The sequence below is a fragment of the Hippoglossus hippoglossus genome, chromosome 7, assembly GCF_009819705.1.
Source record: "Hippoglossus hippoglossus isolate fHipHip1 chromosome 7, fHipHip1.pri, whole genome shotgun sequence".
NCBI lineage: Eukaryota > Metazoa > Chordata > Actinopteri > Pleuronectiformes > Pleuronectidae > Hippoglossus > Hippoglossus hippoglossus.
In genome coordinates this window covers 11,686,395-11,706,828 of record NC_047157.1, presented here as the reverse complement: position 1 = coordinate 11,706,828, position 20,434 = coordinate 11,686,395, and the positions used below count along the sequence as shown (strand labels likewise).

At 43.0% G+C, this 20,434-nt stretch overlaps 1 protein-coding gene across 7 annotated transcripts in view; it reads left to right on the top strand.

The window, feature by feature from the left end:
- The window catches only part of prdm16 (PR domain containing 16), a 178,998-nt gene that overhangs the window by 42,318 nt on the left and 116,246 nt on the right, over positions 1-20,434 (top strand). For all 7 annotated transcript variants that reach the window (XM_034590305.1, XM_034590311.1, XM_034590306.1 and 4 more), the window contains exon 2: positions 17,146-17,615. In XM_034590305.1, coding sequence (XP_034446196.1) covers positions 17,146-17,615 — 470 coding nt within the window. The remainder of the gene's footprint in view (positions 1-17,145; positions 17,616-20,434) is intronic.

Sequence of the window (20,434 nt, the reverse complement as noted above, 5' to 3'; positions counted from 1 at the left end):
TTTGACCGGAGTATTTAAGAGTTTACTTGGACTTTGACAGACTGCCCTGTTTTCTGCCACCACCAGAGGAGACCTTCATGACAGGGACAAGTGACAGAGAGAGGCAGAATCAGAGAATCTCAAGGAGATGGTGCCGAAAAGGATTCAAAAAAATGTGTCGACAGAGGGTGCATTTCACCTGATGGTGTTGCTTTCGCTGCAGATTTCATGTGTCTTAAACAAACCTACTTTCCTTATAGTCACAACAGTAACAGCCCTACTGTTTTGTCATCAAATAGCATCAACAAATACTTGCTCAACAAGAGAAACCACAGTGTGGGGATTCTTAGCACCTTTCAAACATGTGGCAGACCCTGGAGTGTCCACTCCTTTAGGACTTGACCTCGACATCGACCTTCAACCCAGCCCATCGGCCTCCTGCACTTCCCGTATCTCTGTCACATTGACACTGGCATTCTTTCACGTTAGCGCATCGCAGCGTCGCAGATAGGCCTGCCAGACACCCCCTGCCCTCTCCCTGTATCTCTGTCTCACACACACACACACACACACACACACACACACACACACACACACACACACACACACACACACACACACACACACACACACACACACACACACACACACACACACACACACACACACACACACACACACACACACACACACACACACACACACACACACACACACAGTTAATTGGTAACCAGGGTTTATGGGTAGCCGGGAACTTAGAGTTTGACTGCACTGTGGCGAGAGGACTCGTGAGATAATATGTCGGCTTTTGGTGAGTTATGACCACGCGTGTGAGTGTTGAAGAAGAATGTTTAAAGTGTGGCGCTGCGTGACATTAGGGTTCCGTGCATTGTGGTGTTTGATTTTTAGGTTGTGTTGTGATGGTGTGCTTTTTATCCAGTTGCGGTGTTTGTTGAGAGGGGCGACCATCTCACGTTTCAATGTGGATGACCTGGGATAATGTGTGTTTGCACGTGAAGCGTGTCGCTGTAATTCCCTGTCTCTCCTGTAGCCAAATGCTAACATTACAATTACCACACATACGAAACATAAGCTCTTCATTTTCCCCTCCAATCAAATCCAATTGTATGACACAATAATTCAATTCTTTTTTAAGGGGAAGTTATTTTCCCCTCTTTGACAATTCAGTCAATATCAATGAAGTGGTCTAGTTATCTATTTAACGCTCCTCCAGCAACTAGGAGATCAATACTCATCTGTCATGGTTTCACCCCCTGAATGTTATCGCTTGTGCCTGAGATTAGCGCGCTGTAGCATCTTATCCTGAGTTATGTAGGTTAGAAGAAGAGGTCTGTCTCATGCTTTCCAGGCTACACTTACCTAATGGCCTCATACCGAAGAAACTGAAAAGGAAGAGTTGAGAGTTGCAGACAATAATTGTATTTTCTTGTCTTCTCTCTGTGAACTTTCAGTTTTCTTCTCATTTGTGATAATAATGTGAACGTTTCTTCTTATGTTTTCTATTTGCACATGCAGTGTGAGTTTGTACCAAAACTAGATATATGCTTCATGTGTTTTAGCCAAGCTTTATTTTATTATATGGGTTAAAATATTCAATCAAAACATATCCGTTTTTTTTTTTTCAACCTCATCTTGCATTATTGGTCTTTATCTTTTGGGAGTTATTTAGTATAGCTGTGTTCCTTCCATTGCATCCCTTCCATATAATGTGCTGCCAACCTGGTAACACATGTGTCTGAAACCCCACTAAATAAAAAGCAACAAAGGAGTAAAAGTCAATTTCCCTTTTAACATGGGGTCTTTTCTCTGTCACACCGGTGAGGAGGGTCATCCATATCCTGGACTGTCACCACACCCAGTCAGGCCCATCCTTCATCCCCCCCCTCATCCTTCAAGTCCTGACCACTCTCCTCCATCCGTCTGTCAGGCCCGGACTTGACCTCTCACCTCTGGAGGCCCGCCCATCTTGTTACCCCTAACCTTTGGCTGATAGTGTCACTGACCGGCAGTGGTTAATGTATCTCATTTCTCCCTTGGCGCCCAATTCACAGAGGATGTGAATTTGAAACACCAACTATGAAATCTCACCCAGAAAATCCCTCGGTGTGAAAACTAAAGTACGGCTCTCATAATATTTAAAAAGAAAGGAAAAAGGAAAGTAGCCTGTGTAAATGTTAACATAAATTGTCTGCACTTGGCTGCGGAGTCGGGCTGTAGAATAATACCACAGAGCAGTATCGGCTCTAACGGTTTAAAAAGCAGCAGTCCAGAGAATGAAGAGTCATGTCAATGAGATAATATTGTTATCCCACTCTTGAACACAGCAGCGGGACTTACAATAAGAAATCTGATATACTGCTATTATAGGTGGAGGCATAAATCCGAGTTATCACATCTCAAGGAAGTTTCAGTGAGAATTTAAACACCCGACGATGAAAGTTATCATCATTATCACAGAGGAACAAATATTTTCTTGAGGGGAATTACCTCATTAGAGAGGGGGAGTATTAAAGTCAATTTCTTTAATCCCCCACCCTCCATCCTTATTCCCCCCCCGCTGTCTCTCCCTCCCTCTCTCTCCCCGTCCTTGCACCTTGATTCCTGCTTATGCCCAGACTGATGAGCCCAATTTGGACTGGTTCTGTAGCCGCCTCACTTTGATTAATGGCTCTCGGTGAGGCAGCATCCGCGCCGCCTCGTCCTTGTTTCATCGCGCACATACACACGTAGCCACTCATTGCCACCAGACCGGCCTTGTAATTGATGACAGAGGCCCGACCATTTGCAAACCAAATGTGAAAGAGTGAGACAGAGCAAACTCTGCGTCTATAACACCTCTCCACCTCGCCCTTTTCTTTCTTTCTTTCTTTCCCTTTCTATCTGTCTATCTCTGCACCACCCCTCCCTGTCTGTACGCCTGCTCTTTCATTAGGTGTTTGTCACATTGATATGAAGGGCCAGGGCAGCATTGTGACATGCTCAGGAGGCAGTATAAATATTTGATTAGCCTTAATGGAAATCGTCGCAGCGCACTAATTGCGCTACACATTATCTGAGGTGCCGTATCAGCGGCGGACATCCCCTTTGATCCTCCCTTCATCTCCCCCCCCTCTCCTCTTCCTCTCAGCCCATCTCAGCCTCTCTTTCTTTTGTTTGTGCAGTTTATTTTGGGTCATATGTCATTATCCGACCCCCGCCCCTCTGCCTTCCTGCTCTTTTCTTGTCAGGAGCCTCTCTTGTTGTCCTTATCTTTCTCTCAACGCACAATGACGTGTCTGTCTGACGAGCCTCTGAACCTCACTGTATGTTTATGCCCTCTTCACCAATATGTTCTCCTATAGTAGCTGGGGCTTGCAGAATATATGCACACCGGGGGGGATCAGACGTCGATAAAACAGTGGGAAAGTCACATTTCCACTAGTTTTTCTAGCTTTAAATCGAAGGAGCTGTTGATTTGATGTGTGCTGATATTTTGGACATTAAGTCAGCAAACATCTGTCTCAAATAAGTTGATCATAAAAGAAAATCCTCTTTTATTTCTTTACCAACTCTTAAGTGCTAATGTGTCAAATATCACCACGCAGTTGCAACTCCGGCTTAACAGCTTTTTTAGAAAATAAGTTGACATTTGCTATTTTTAATCACAATTTTGAAGAACTTTGTTGTCAGCAGTTAGTGTTTATTGCTCCAGTCACAGCTCAGCTCGGGGAACATGCACTTTACAACCTGACTGCAGAGCTCCCTGCCTGTATTTGGTCTCTCACGTTCAGTGATTCAATTAATTTACTTTATGTTTCGTATGATGAATGTGTATCCTTGAAGCAGATGCGATCCTTTAGATGTGCACACAATGAGTTTTTTTTTTAAAACATGTCCTTCCTTAACCTCCATCCTGTTTGTATTTACTTGTTGTTATTTACAGCGCGTCTGTTTGTTGTCGCTCCTCTTTTCTCTCCCCCCCCCCCCTCCTCTCTGTTGCTCTCACCCTCCCTCGGACGTTTCCATTTAGCCAAAGACAAAACAAGTTAATTAGATCGGAAGTGCAGGCCTATCAATGGGGAATCAGTATTCAAATCAAGGCCGTGTCTGGACACAAACAGCAGGAAGCCAAACAAGACTCCGGCTGAATGGGAGGATGGGAGACCGAGAGAGAGAGAAAGAGTGAGAGAGAGAGCGAGCAAGTGAGAGAGCCAGCAGTTTGGGGGGCGGGCGAAAATACACAACCACACTATTTAAATGCAGGATCAGTTGTACTTATGTTTCCTTCATGTCTGTGTATATTTGTGTCTGAAATTTGTTAGGGGAAAAAAGTTATGAATGCACAAACAGTATGTTCTGTTGTCTTGTTTGAGTGTCAGTTCAAACTTGACACTGTTTAGTTTTGTGTGACCTAACATGTATTCTTACTTTACTCTCTCATTGCACATCTACAACCCAGTAGAGACTGTCTACCGACACTTTAGTTCATCTTTGCAAGCAGCTGTTGTACGATCCACGGTTACATTTATCGTAAGGCATCACCTAGTGGCTGTAGCTGTTATGACGGAAGCAAGGGAGAAATTCAGGTGATGTTTTCTGTCAACCCATCCAATCACCACCGAGACCTTTGTCTCCATGAAAGAGGGCCCACTCCTGATGTAAATATAAAGTGCTCACTTTAAGTGAATGGAAACACAACCTTTCTTTCCGGGTATTAAAGTTAAAACCATAATTATATCTATCATTTTCCATTTGCCCTGAAGTCCTACACAGTGGACCTCTAAGTAAAACTAGCGGCACAAAAGTAAAACTCAGGGGTCCGTAAACTGGGACACTTCCACTCCATCATTAGCGCAGCGCTGTGCACTGGATGCTGCTGATTCTTAGTCAAAAGAAAGAGTTTCTGAACAGTCTGCAGCTAAAGTGAAGCATGCACAGTAGCTTTTGGATTACAATAAATTGCATAATAATTTCGTAAGATTTGAGTACGTCTCCATAAAACCAACTAAGCTGCTGCTGAGAAATCTGCTAAAATAGACAGAATTTAACAATGTTTGTCGCTGGTTTGTGAGACGATTAATAAAGAGCTGAAATGTTACTTTTACACTGCAAACGGGATTTTTTAAGAACATCTTCCAAAGGCCAATCAAAGCAGACGTGGTTATTACCACCTTTTCAAGTGGAAAAGAGGCAAATATATGCTAAGTGATACTAGAGGAGGGGGGCTTGTAAGTAACCACATCCTGTTAATGATAGGATGCTAAGGTGTTTGTCTGGGGAAACACGTGGATAGCAAGCAGGATACACCATTGCATCTGCATCAATGTGTAATACGTTTGAAGAGGAAAAATAAATACAAGTTTTTATATGTACAGTACATCACATTAATTAGTGTTTGAACTGCTGTTTTGAACATTTAGATTTTTTTTTTACATAAACTCCATACAAGTTTATTTAGATACAAAACAAAAGAGACACTTATTTTTTTGTGTTAATTATCTTTTCTTTGACTCCTCCATGATCCTCTGACTCTTTCCATTCCTCCGTCCTCTGCCTCTGCCCTGAAGCTACAGTACAATACAGTGCAGTACCCAGTATTCTGCTGCTTGTTTAACGGAAAAGAGAAGGTTTGTGTTCGTATTGTTTGAGAATGGGAACGGAGAGGACAGTGGAGGAGAAGCAGATAGAGGAAAGGAGGAGAGGGACATGGAGAGGGAGGGAGGGGTGGAACGTAAAGGTCCCATTATCTCGCGTGGAGGGCCACCTGAGCTAAAGACAGCCATTTGTTCCCAAATCGACCTGTCGACCCCCACCTAATTACCAGCCAATTATTTCCAAATGGACCGCATTCACCCCACACCCTGCTCACTTAAAGAGGAGAGGGACAAAATTGCCTTCCTCTCTCTCTCTCTCTCTCTCTCTCTCTCTCTCTCTCTCTCTCTCTCCTTCTCTTTATTTCTTAATAATTCTTACAATTACACTATCTTTCTTTCTTTCATTCCTTCTTTTCCTTTTGTTTCAGTATTTTCTTCATCCAATGGGAAATACTTTTGCACTTATTTTTGCTGGATTTGCAGTGTGTTGCCGAACCAACCTCCCACTCAACCACACACGCATACGCACATGCACGCACACACACACACACACACACACACACAGCGGCACACACCTCATTCTTTTCCTCGGTTCACTCTGTGGTTCTTTGGGTGTTAATTAAGTGGCCTAATTATGGGCAGAATTGACACTCAACCTGTGTGTGGGTGTGATTTAAAGTGTGTGTGTATCTTTTCATTTGTGCACATGCACATGCATTGGATTTTGGAAACTGTTTGATTATTACAATTTCCACACAAGCATACACACACAAATAGATTTGCGCGATGCAGCCTTCATGTGGCAGCTTCATATTCTCTCTCTCTCTCTCTCTCTCTCTCTCTCTTGCTCTCTCTCTCTCACTCTGTCTCTGGCACCATTCAGTCTCAGCAGGCCGATGTGTATCGATGGGTCCGGCATGCGGGAGCCACCCAAAGGAGAAGAAGGCTGTGCCCCTGTTCCCAGAATTCTTTGTGGTTGGCCTCCATTGTTCACCACCACTTGTATACAGTATTGTCAGACTGATTGTGAGCCTCCGCTCCCTCTAGCTCCACGGACACAGCGCAAGAGCGAGCGAGCAGAGCAGAGAGGGGAGACGGAGGGAGAGAGGACGAGGAGGAGGAAGGGAGCCGTGAGCATTGTGTCCCTCGCTTGCCATTCTCCTGCCTTCCCATCTGTTTCCCTCTCTTCCTTCCTGTTTCTGTGGGATAGTGAAAAGATTAGTAATAGGACCGACACAGCTCCTAATAGGGGAAGTCACGGTCGGGAAATACGATGGATCGGTTTGAGATATCATCTGGCTGAGTGGCGCAATAGTTTTGAACTCTGACACCTAGCTGCTTGCTGGCTGACTTTGATCACTTTGGTGCAGAGTGTGTGTGTGTGTGTGTGTGTGTGTGTGTGTGTGTGTGTGTGTGTGTGTGTGTGTGTGTGTGTGTGTGTGTGTGTGTGTGTGTGTGTGTGTGTGTGTGTGTGTGTGTGTGTGTGCGTGTGTGTGTGTGTGTGTGCGTGCGTGCGTGCGCAATAATTTACTGTATTGTAATTCTCAACCTTTTGATATCCAAGCAAATAGCTATATTTAATATAGATATTCAACTCTCTATATATAGTCTTATTATAGTCTTAATATTATGAAAGATCTATTCCAAAAATGAAGGCTCATGTCTTTATATTGCTTATTTTTTCTGATCAATCTAGGACATTTGACATCCACACATGCAAGAAGATAAAAGACAACTTTGTAGTTTGCAGTTTATTACTTTGCAGTTAATAACTTAAGAAAATGAGTAATTATTAAAATAGTTTCCATTTGTCTACTTCTCAAGTACTTAAGATATAGGTCCACCTTCGGTCACTGGTTTTGTGCTGGTTTTGTTTCCTCCACTTTAATTTGCTTGTTTTATGTTTTATTTGTTTTTAACTGACAAAATTTAGGAAGATCTTCTAACATTTGGAAAACTGCTGCTTGGTAAACAAGCAAAGCAATTAATTGATTATCCTCTCTTTCATGTGACTTCACTTCATCTGAAAAGCTGAACATTGAAAGCTTAATTCATCATGTGTACCTGTAGCCTATTTCTTTTGTACATTGTAATTTATAATGTACTGAACACCAGCTGAATATCTGCACACGAAATATTCAAGCTTCATCTGATTTAATCTTATATACTGTACGTTTTCTGGAAAGTTCAGCGTTTAATGGCTTAATGTGTCTGAGTTAGGTGTGTGTGCATGTGTGTGTTCCCGTGTGTGTGTTCTGCTCGTTGTGATTCGAGGTCGCACTGTGCACCGGCCTCCTGGCTGAGTTTGAAGCTAAGTGGATTAGCATATCTCCCATGTCAGCTCCATTCACTGTGACAGCCTGATGACATGGGACTGTGTGACGGCCGCGACCCACCTGACGTCCACTGCTCAGGCCTCCCAGCAGGTGGTCTGACTCTGGGAGAAGTGGGGGGAGTCGTACATGGGCTTGTGGGAGGTAAAGTCACATTCTCGGCGGCTATGAGTTGAGGTAAAAAGCAGACGTAGTGTTTTTTACTATTGTTCTGATTAATAGATGCTTTTTTTGATGGTTTAGATTTTTCCTCCTCCTGTCGGCGCATTTTAGTTTTATCCATGTTACATTTATGGAATCATGTAAAACACAAATTCACGAATAATGGCTAAAACTATAAAGAGTTTATAAACACAGCATATTAAAATTCAATATGTTTAGACTTTTTTTCGAGCGGGGCGTCCACTAACCAAAAGGGTGTGGGTTCAATCCCTGGCTTCTCCAATATGCATGCCAAAGTGTCCTTTGGAAAGATACTGAACCCTGATTTTGTGTGTGTGTGTGTGTGTGTGTGTGTGTGTGTGTGTGTGTGTGTGTGTGTGTGTGTGTGTGTGTGTGTGTGTGTGTGTGTGTGTGTGTGTGTGTGTGTGTGTGTGTGTGTGTGTGTGTGTGTGTGTGTGAATGAGGCTTGAACACTTTGAGTGGTTAATTTAGCTAGAAAAGTGTTCAATGTAGATACATGCATTTACTATTTATTTTATTGGATTTCATTTCTTACCAGAACAATTTACTGTCTTACTTTTAAACTTCGCCAACTCACATAAAACAGTCCTCTCTTCTCGGCATCTTCTTCTCCTTTACTACACCATTCCATCCTTTCTCTCTCTTCTCCTCTCCTGCGGTTCAGACTCACCAGTCTCCCATGACCCGTCCAGCCACCTCTCTCTCTCTCTCTCTCTCTCTCTCTCTCTCTCTCTCTCTCTCTCTCTCTCACCCACCATCTTCCCCCACCGCCCCTTTCGTCCTCCTCCTCCTCATCCTCCTCCGCGGTCTCGTGTCAGCCTAGCCAGGCAATACTAACACTTTTGTCAGGGTGATTAATAGCACACTGGATTGTTGTTAATTCACTGGCTAATGACTGGAGGGAGCGGGCGAGAAGAAGAGAGGAGCGGAGCGGAGCGGGGTTGGAGAGTAATAGACTGATGTATGGATGTAGGCTGCTTCCAGTGGCAGAGGTGAATAGCATCACCCCCACCCCCACCCCCACCCCACCACCACATCCCCTCCTCAATCTACACCAACATCCCTCCGTGCACACCGGTACAACCTCAGACAGCTACTGTATACAGTGAACAGAAAAGCTGGGAGGTAGTGCGCACACACACACACACACACACTAACATGAGTGTATATGCAAGTACATGTGACTCCCATGTGAATATGATTTTACATGACAGATATCAGGCATCCGATTTTACTGCAAAATAACTCAATTTAGTGTTTTTCTTAATTGTTGCACGAAATGGTTCCTAATAAGATTATTTTAATGCATAAAAACTGTGGCGATCTGTGTAACTGTCACCATCTTTTCTTTAAGGTAAATTGCTGCAATTTCAAAAGAAAAAATAAATAAATTAAACACTATAGCCTGCAGATATTGCAGGGGTTTGCTGTCCTTTTATCTGAAAGTACTAGTTAATTGTACAATGAAAAGGAAAGATAGAAAAGACAATCAACTAAAATAAATCATGTTTTGCACTTCACAAGAATTTCCTCTCATTCACATTGCCTCATATTAGATATAGTGCACATTACATATACAATATAGTTAATATGTTTTATTTATTGTTTTTAAGACTCGCGGTACATAAGTCAGATGGATGCAACAATAAGTTCATCGGAATTTCATGAGATCTTATTGAATCAAATGAAAAAAAACCTCTACTCCTTCTTCACATTTCACACCTGAGACTAACACTAACACAAAAGGTGTCGCCAAAAAGACGTGCACGCTGCCGCTCACACAAGATCACCCTCTCTCCTCCCTTGTTAATAAGAATGGATGGGTTTGTTCTGCGCGCTGTCTGCCTCGACGCTCCCTTAGCTGCGGCTGCCTGGCCTCCCGAGCCGCCCGCTAAATGAAGCTGCACCGAGAGTGGGTGTTGGGACACGGACACACGCGCACGCATTCACATGGACTCAGATGAAAAGAGAAAAAAAGAAAGAGACACTGAGGAGAACAGTAGTTTGCTGCTGCAGTGGAAGGTGTTCTTCGGTGTCATGTTATCTGGGACAAATGCCGCCGTTCACCTTATTGTAGCAATTAGTTTGTAAAGGGCATCTTTCTTTAACATTTCATTTATAGTAACTATACACCTCACCTTGGACTTCATTAGAAAACAGTGGGAACGAGAGATTTTATTGATTTCCATAACTTTTGAATGTCTTCATGCATCAGACTTTGCTGCATCACCTTGTGAATGTGGGCGGTTTTCAAGTGTTGATGAAGTGCCATCTGCCTCGACCGGTTGGGGTGAGAGGAGAGAGAGACCAGGAACAGTTGTTTAACTCTCATATCTAACCCCTGTCAGACTTATTTTTAAAATTAAAATGATTCGAGTCCATTCCCGTATTCAGGAGTTCTGCAAAGAGAGAAATTTATAAAACATCTAACAATTACTGTCATCTGGAAATAGTGAGAGATCTTCTGTCATTAGCTGCTTTGGCATCTTGAGTATACAAGGCCTTGGTTTGAATTGACTCTGATTCTCGAGGTACATTTTGTTTTACTTTGTCAGTTAAATGGCTGATTGAGGTGGTGAGTGTAGCAATGTGTAGATGTGAGTGAAACAAGCTCTTGCTTTGAAGGTGTATTTTGCTGTTTCACTCTTTTCTTATCAAATTTTTATTTATTTCTTCATTGTCACTTTCTAGTGTTATTTTTACCTTCCAACCCCCACTTCTCCTTCTCTTCCTCTGTTCATCCTGTTTTCTCCTGCTCCTTTCTCTTTTCCATCCTCATGTTCCGCCCACCCCTCACCCACTCCTCTCCTTCTCTCCCCCCTGGGGGATGTTTGCAACTCAATTTGGCAAATGTAACTCAATATTGATTATTATTAATATTTATCATGTTTGTGAACATGTTTTGTCCTGGTGCTATTAATCTGCCCTGTTAATAAATGTCTGCAGCAGCCTCGGCCCCGGGACCCTTGGGAGCACAGGGCCACCACACGCATGTCCGCGCGCACACACACACACACACACACACACACACGCATGCTGTCAGCTGCAGGAGGTCGCCTGCTGTCCTCTATTTGCCTAGGAGGTTAATTTCTCTCTCATGCTCTCTCTCTCTTACTCTCTCACACACACACACACACACACACACAAACTATCGGAGGACAGAATGCCTCTAGGCTGCTCAGCACAAATAACACATCAATACATCAGCCCTATTGTATTGGCGCTACACACAAACACAAAAGTGCACACTCACGTATAAAAAAACTCACAAAAGCTCCACTCGGCTCCTTATTGAGCTTCGTTGACCAGATTCCATCTTGTTGTCTTTGTTTTTATGTGGAAATGTTCAAATGTTCAAAAGTGCAGTTGTTATGGTTTTTTCACTCTTCACTACAACAGAGAGGAAGTAAACTGGGTCCCACGTTAAGGGCTGACTGGGCCGATATGGGCCAGGGAGAATGGTGGAGGTGTTCCCAATTCAAGGCTCCTCTGGTCATGTAGTGTTATGAAGATATCAAATATGAAAGACATCCAACATGTTCACAACCCAAAATCGTGTTGTGAGGGGAAAGAAAACAGTGATGGTATAATGAGCAGAAACCAGTAAGCCTGAAACCCGCTGAAGCCATGTTTGATTACATGAGTTTCTGTAAGATCCCAGTGCATTAGTTGGATACAAATATTAAACATCTTTTAAATCTCCTATAAGGAAATTAACATAGATAAATTGAACAGGCTATAGCTCCCCCCTTGCATGTATCAGATATATCAGATATCCAGTCAAAGGTCGTGGCCTAAAATGGTCCACAGAAAGATCGCTGTGCAAGTACAAACACACACAACTGGATGTTGGTGAGCAACACTGTACAGTATAACTGACATAAAGAACGTGTGCAATACAAACTTAGTAACCTGTTGTATTTTATTTCACCTTTTCCATTTCTTTCTTGCTTTCTTTCTTTCTCTTGTTTTTTTTTTCCTCCCTACTCCGAAGCCATGTTGTAATTTAAAGTGTTGCTTGGAAATGTTCCCCGGTGCTTTTACAAGGGGAAACAGTGTGGCGTTCTCCCTTGGACAGCGTTGCTGGTATTGTAGCTGACTGTGGCTCCATCGCTCACTCATTACTTCCTCGTGACTACCACACACACAAACAAACGTGCGCACCGAATGCACCTTCTGCCCCGAACGCCCACCTTTGGCTGCTAACCTCGTCACATGCTTCCATTTATACGTCATTTTGAATATACGTTACCGTGGAAAAGTAGACTTCACCTCTCGCCCACTCTACCTTTAATTTGCAGCTGCCTCTCTCTCCCCCCCCCCCCCCTCCCTTGTTTGAAAGCACAGTGTTGAGGCTCTTTAGTGTAGAATCATCAAAGACCCTCTAACTACAGAGAAACAGGTACCAATATCACTCTTTGGCCCAATAATGAAACTAAGTGGGACCATATTGACACAATATAGTGGCACAAACAGCAGATTAGGCTCGGGGTTTCCACACCACCCCTCAGACTCGCACACATGTATTCGCAGAGTTCCCACATCAAAATGTTTGGTCATTTACTGCTCAACCAGCTACCCATTTTTCATATCTGTCATGGTCCACACATTCTCCCTCTGCCTGCATTTTTTCCCCCTTTCACCAGACGATCTTTTCTCCCCATATTTGGAGCCGGTGCAGAATTTTGCATACTTTCGCCTTTTCCCTGGACACTCTCTTTTCATCAGTGGCTGACTTTCCTTTTGAATTGAACCAGATCAATTTACGGCCAGACACAGATACAGTCTCTGTGTGCGTTGGAGAGGGGAGGCAGTGAGGGAAATAAGACGTGTGTGCTTTATGATGGCCATCGTTGGCACACCCGTCCTATTTCCAGCTCTTTTTTCTGGTGTTATCATAGCCATAGCCATGACTCCAGTGTGCTGCTTGCTCTCGAGCGTACACCTGGCTTTGAATACTCAAGCTATTGTTGGCATCTATTTTTTGCCCTGTGGTCTGCAGTGCTTTACAATATGTACATCCCTGTATTTATAAGAAAAAAGAAAATGCAACTTTAGAAGGAGTTACAATTTGTTTCAATGAAGGCATGACTGCCTATTCTGCAGAGAGAAATTGGGCTGTTTTATATTTGATGATTTATTTATAGGCTCCTTCTGAGAATTCGTGCATGGAGTCAGTGTTGTTTCTTTCTGCCCAGACTGCGTTGACAATACAGCTCAGTCTATATGCCACAAGGCACATGTGTTTGTGTGCGTCCAGGCAGACGGCAGAAAATGACTCCAGATCTCTATCTTTCTGCATTTAAGTCTGGAGTGCTCTGATTAAACACAACCACAGAACAATTTGCCTGTTGCAAGGCCCTTCGATTAAACCGCTGATTTTCAGCACCGTGTCAAGTTATTTTGCCATGGCAACGCTGATTACTATGTTATCAGCATTTCTTTATTTTGTAGTATTTTTCTACTTTTTTTTTTTTCTAAATCTTGACTCTCAAAAGGACATAAATTCAGATCTTTCTTAATGGCTTGACATTTTTGCTCTCTGGGCTCGTCCTGTGAAATATTTCACATCGTTAAACACAGGCTGTAATTTAGAGTTCTTTGTCTATAAATGTCGTATCTATGTCACATCTTGTAATTTCACTGTGACGCGCAGTAATTATGAGATATCATCTTTACCTACAACACCATCTGATCTCTTGCACATGTGTTTAGAGTACAGTAACAGCTCCTGCAGTTGCAAACAGATGTGTGTTTGTGCGATAGCCTGCATCTGTTCATACGTGCCCCCGAATCTTTGTTATTGCAAGCCATGCTACAAAGCAAAGAGCTCCGTTTATGGCACGCATTTACAATTTATCAAATAAATGGGATGCCTTCATGTGGCCTGGGCCCGGCTCTCAGGTTGAGCAGCGTAGTTTTCCACTGGAATAACAGCCGCTGAACAAGCAGCCCATTGTAGCCGCAGCCAGCACCGGGACCCCCAAGGTGCGAATTAATGATTGACCCCTGATGTAATCAGGATAAATAGCTCCCCGTAAAAGAGAAAGAGATGGTGAGACGAACAGAGAGAGAAAGAACAACATAAGGAGCCAGGGAGAGGAAGGCACTATCTGGCTCTGGTGTTTTTTAAGAAGCCCTCAGGGAGATGAATCTAACATCTCTTTCTGGGTCTTTAGAGACCCTGAGCTAACATACAGCTGTTTAAAAGCAGCTCACTCGTCAGTTTTGAGACTCTTCGCCTCCTCCTCTTCCTGGCCCCTTTCATTATTTTCCTGCTTACTTTTCTCATCTGCAACTTTTTTCAGTGCTGGTCGAACATATTCAACTTGTGTTACAGAGGGGAGAAGAGCGGGGGGGGGGGGGGCTTGTCTCTCGAGGCAAGTCATCTAAAAATGTCCCTGTTTACTCTCCAGGCAACTTTTTTTTATGAATCAACAAAGTTATGACTGAGAGTTGAACTTGTTTAATATCACACAGCCACGCCATTCCAGCCCCACTTTACTACTTTATGTGTCTCACAAAAGATGTTTGGTTCATTAAAATTAAGGAGATTTTTTTCCCCTCCTCGTCCTTGTTACTCAATTATCTGACGTAGTTATCTGTGCTTTTTATTTTTTGTGCTCAGAGGCTCTTAAAGCCAAATGCTATTTAATAGATTTTCCAGGGCTGTCTTTCTGCTTGTCAAAATTGCTCTCAATGGGTCAAGTGCCAGTGGGAGTCGGGGAGTGAAGAGAGAAAGTGAGTGAAAAGAAAAGTGTTTAATAGCCTGAAAACACTTTTGATTGTGCAGAGGGAGCAGCAGATAGGGCTGTGTTATAAAACTTTAATTGATCTGTGAAAAGTGGAAGCTACTGCTGGCTCACACGTTCCAATGCTTAATTGCATGCATGGTCTGAGCCCCTATGAAACAGTGATCATTAAAAAAATTGGGTTCTTTTCCAGTCAAAATCACTGGATGACGCAAAATCAGTCATAAAAAGGCTGGCTTTTACTGCTGCAGCTTTATATGATAAGTTTCCCGGATCTGCATGGACAGGCTGCAGGATTGCCAGCCGCTGAAAAGCCCCTGTCGCATGCTTTCATAGTTTCACATTTCACATTTAAAACTTACATGTCAGTTAATTTAACAGCTTTCACAGTCCACATCTGTCACTGGGCAGAAACCCAAATATTTATCAAAGAACAAAAAAAAACTCATGCATTGTGCGATGAATGTGCTTTTGTATAGGTTCAGCGATGGCTCTTTTCCTAATTTCCTCGCTTCCTTGATTAGCTCAATCAATCTTTCTCCAATTTACAATCAATCAGTGTAACCCCCGCCCCTTGCCTAGGCACATACAAAAAGTGTATCTTGAACATTAATTTGCACTTGAAACTGAAATAAAACATGTGAATTGATCTTTTAATTAATCAATTATGTGCAGTTACATTTTCATGAAGCTTTATTAAAATGAAACCCACAAAGTTCCACTGTGACCCAACAAACTGCCATGTACTAACAAGCAGCATTTCTTTAATGTAATGTTGCCGCTCAGTGGCAGGTTTGGCAGCGGGTGAGATGGAGGCTAGCAGAGGGAGAGAGAGAGAGAGCTTGATTGAAACCACTCCTGCTGTAATTTTGGGCCTAGTTAGCCCGCTGATTGCCAGTCCCTGTGTTTAGATAGTAAAACTGCAGTGGTGCTTTAGTAAAGACAGCCCGATCCATCCAGAGACGAAAAGTAGGAAACAGACAAAGATGTGCTCAGACAAACACACACAAACAAATATATACAACAGACTCAGGCAGAGACTTGAACTTCTGAACTTTTTCTGCACTTACTGAAATGTATCCGACTCAGCTCGCATCAGAAGTCTGGTCACATTTGTAATCTTATTTTTCTTTAGATGGTTTTTGATTTAACTTTAAAAAAAAGTTATTCTGGGCATATTACTACAAAACCTGGTGGAAGAACTTTTCAACATTTTTGTCAATTTCTCAGAGAATAAATTATGGATCTTTATGGAAACATCTGCCATATTTAGGGGACTGATATTTATGAGTGTGTGCAATTTGGTGCAGATCCGAATAAAAATCCAGATCCATTGAATTTAAAAGTGGTTTCGAAAGGGGACTGTTGCGCCTTGGCCTGCACTCATTCTACTTAAGGCAATGGTGTTGGATGACTGCTTGTGTTCATCATTTGAAAAGTTTGGCCTCTTTGGTGAAGTATCTTTGTAGAAAAACACGTTTGTCTTCCTCAAAATAAGATTCTAAAAAGTATTGTGTTGGTATCATTATGGACACAAAATAATATTTTCGTTCTGATGTTCAAATAGGAATGATGTAAAGAAGGGAAGACACATATTGTTGCTGTGAAAAATCCCAAATACCCCACACAGGCTCCTCATATCACTCACTGAGCCTTCGCTCTCCACAAAACACATGGAGAAATGGGATGAGACTTCGAGCCAAATGTTACGTGTATCCACACACATACACACACTTGAAGGTTCCCATCATAATTTTCACTCATGTTGGAACCAGTGGGATCCTGGAGCGCAGGCACAATCATGTTGTCAGTCTGTGGACATGACAATAATGATAGGTGATGAGGTTAACCAGGTCAGTGATAGACGGATCCTTTATTTGTAAAATGAGTCCTGGCAGACAGCAGTGACCGATGGAAATGAGAACTTTTTCCCATCGAGGACTTGGCCGGCCTGAAGCTCCTTCTCTTCGTGTGTTTGGCTCCTCGCTGACAGCCCGTGAAAAAAAAATCTGTGAAGTTTGCATTTTAAAGGCCATTAGATGGAAAGGTGTTCTGTTCCCCATAAACCCCGTCATTGCGCAGTGTGGTTTCACACAGTTTAAAAGTTTAGAAATTGAAGTGGGCAGTTTCGGGGTCAAGAAGCCATTGGATGTGCTGAATTTGGGGTTTGACTTAATATTTAGAGTTGTAAGAAAGTTAATAGCCTATGGTTGGATCTCCAAAGACATTTTGTATTATGTTATGTTACACCTCCTCCACCTGCCTAAAGTATTAACAGTTATTTCTCTCTTTGTCTTTTATCAGATGACAGTGAGCCAGTGGACAGCATGTACGACACAGAGGCCGACCTCCCCAGTTTAGCGGCCGGCAGTGGCATTGGCGCTGACAGCCCAGAAGACGACACGGAGGACGGCGTCAACATGTCCCCCCTGCCCTCACCGACTCCCTCCCATCCGAACAACAACAACCACCACCACCTGCTGCACCCCCACATCTACGCCACCCACCACCACCACCACCTCCACAACAACAGCAACAGCAGCAGCAATGACCAGGACTTCACCACACCCAAGGAGGGCTCGCCGTACGAGGCGCCCGTCTACATTCCTGACGACATTCCCATTCCCAGCGAACTGGAGCTGCGGGAGTCCTCTGTGCCCGGTGCCGGCCTGGGCGTGTGGGCCAAGAGCCACATTGGTGCCGGCGAGAGGTTTGGTCTGCACAGCACGCTGCACCATGGGGCCACGGGCAAAGACAGCTCCTTTGGATGGGAGGTAGGAAACAGCCAGGCTACTGTGCTTTGTTTTGTATTTACCTTTTTTTTCTTTTTCCCTTTTCATTTCACTATGGCTGTCCATCAATTCTGACCACTTGCTTTGTTTGTGTCACAACACCAAATGCACCCTTAAGCTTTGATATATAGAGAGTTATAGAAACAATGAAGCAACACTGAAGAGGGTAAGTTTATTCATGCTGTCACAATTCCAGTCATCAGTCTTTATTCAGTGGAATCCATCTCTTCATCAGTAAAGACGCCCATTCCATTTGCATCCCCTGTACGATGGGACCTCATGTTTGACTCCTGCAAACACACACACACACACACACACACACACAGATACAAAAACGCACTCGTCCAGAATTCCAGCAGCACAGCGATGTCAGATGGAAAAATCTGCCTGATTAGTGGAGGTATCAGCTTTTCTGGGCATCAGTCCGAGCAAGCACACTCATTTGGTCACGCCACCCGATATGGAAATGGAAGAAGCATATAGCCCAATGCGGTGGCTACATATTGAACTATTAATTTTCATTTCAACATGACATTAGAGGATATTGAAGTTGCTTCAGTAAGCTCATTAGGAAAAAAAGGGAACTCCTGATCTACCTCTCTTTTTTCTCGCTCTCTCCATCCCTCTTCCTCTCTCTCCATCCCTCTCTCTCTCTCTCTCTCTCCCTCTTTCTTTCTCATATGCCTAATCAGAGATGAAATCTACTGGCCTGCTTTTCATTTCACTGACTCCTCGACTCTTCACTTTTAGGGGACAGGTCTTTCACATGGTCTCAGATTACTTTTGTATGTAATAAGGAATAAGGACTTGGACGAGTTAATCATTTGAACGGCATGTTTGAGAGGACATGATGTGCTCAAATTCCACATCAAATGATACAGGAAGTTGCAAGAAGACCGACAGGCCATTTCAAGATTTCTCGCACTATTCTAACCTATTAAAGGCCAAATTGCTTTAAATAGCAATTTAAAGCCTAAGCGTTGTTTGAAAGCGACCCCCTAAAACCTGAGGGTATACTGAGGAGCTTACATAATTGCCAATGTTTACAGAAACTCTAATGTCTCTGCCTGAGACATGAAATGAACATGATGTAAAATGTACATTTGATAGCTTAAACATTTTACTTTTGTTGTAAATCGTTGTCCTTTCCCTAAAAAACAACAAACTCAGCAAACTGGCAGAGATCCTCCCCTTTCTTCCTCTTCCCCCGGCTGAGCCTTGTTCAGCGGGTCAGCGGGTCACATGGTCAGGGTGGGAATCTTCTTCATTCTTATTTTCACTGTTAGATCGTCAGCCATAGTCTGAAAGGCCACTTAAAAAGTATTTGCAGACTAAGAGAGACAACAGACAAACAAACTACATTTCCCATAATGCATTTTTTCCTTTTCTTCAAGTATTTCAGCAAATCACGATGGTATTTCATCAGTTACAAGTCTTGAAAACGATGACATTGTGGATGAGATCACACGTTTCATCCGGCTCCATAGGGAGAAGCACACAGATGTTAATGGGCCAGTCTAGTTTCTGGTAACTGTGCCTTCGGGAAACAATAATATTTTAAGAAAATGTACTGATAGAGAATGTAAACTGATGAGAGAAAATCATAAAGTTTACTTGTAGAGCAAGGACAACGTGCCTAACATTATAACAAATGCTGTTCCCCAATTTTCTCAAGTTAAATAGAAAGAGAGAAATTGAGTTTACAATTAGTGGAAGTGTAGAATCAAAGGTGTTTAAAACAATAGCTGACATTAATAGCTTTATTTTCAAACCACAGGGCTGATTTTTTTTCAGTTCCTCCTGAGATTTACTCTTAATGTCTCTGGGAAAAACTTGAATTGCAAATAATGTTCATGAATCGGCCATTGACAAAATTTGAAAGGAATCTCAAAAGGTTTCCTCAATAGGTTCAGTCTCGAGGAATCCCGCTGCTGGTTTCCACCAAAGCCCTCGCTTCTTTTTTCATCCCGTTTCCTTCTTAACAGTTGTAGGAGCATGCAGGCGATTAGAGCACACAGGCACACGCTATGTGGCTGTGTGCCAGGCCGAACATTTTCCTTTTTAAAGTTCATATTATGGCTAGCCATTCGGGGTGCAAAGGGCGCCTCTCCAAAAGCTACACTCTCCCTGTAGCTCTCATGTTTTCTCTCAGTTTTCCTCCTCCTTCCTTTTTTCTCCCCAGACACCCGGCTAATGAATATTCATCAGCGACGCTTTAGCTCTCGCTTGTAGGGAAAAAAGGCCACCTTCAGCTCTAAAGAGATACATTCACACACACACATGCACACAGACACACTGACTCAAAAAGGGTAAGACTCAGCATACTGGACTTCTAGTCTTTTGGTCACTTTGAGCTGGAACGACTGTTTTTGCACTTCTGAAGGACAATTCTGCTCATTTGATCATCATATCACAAATATTATGCCATATGCCACCTGGTACGGTGCTTTACAGTATGTACCTGTACACAGGCCAGATTTTACCACTCACTTTGCCACGATTTAGTGAAATCTTCAAAATACAATTATTTGAGATCAGTATAGCAGTGAACATGAAAGCTGGAGAATGTCCGCACAGTAGGGTCCAACATTTTCTGGAGTTTGCCTTGAACATCGCAGCAGGAGATTGTCAGAACAGGCCAATCTCCATTGTCTTTCCAAGTTGACATCTTCCTTAGCCTATTCTATGTGTATGACTCCTCTTTTTCATCCTGAGATATTTGTATTCTTTGTTTTTTTTGCAGTTTTGCATCTGTCGTGTGTTAGAAACATCATCAACGCGTCCACTTGCTCGTGATGAAT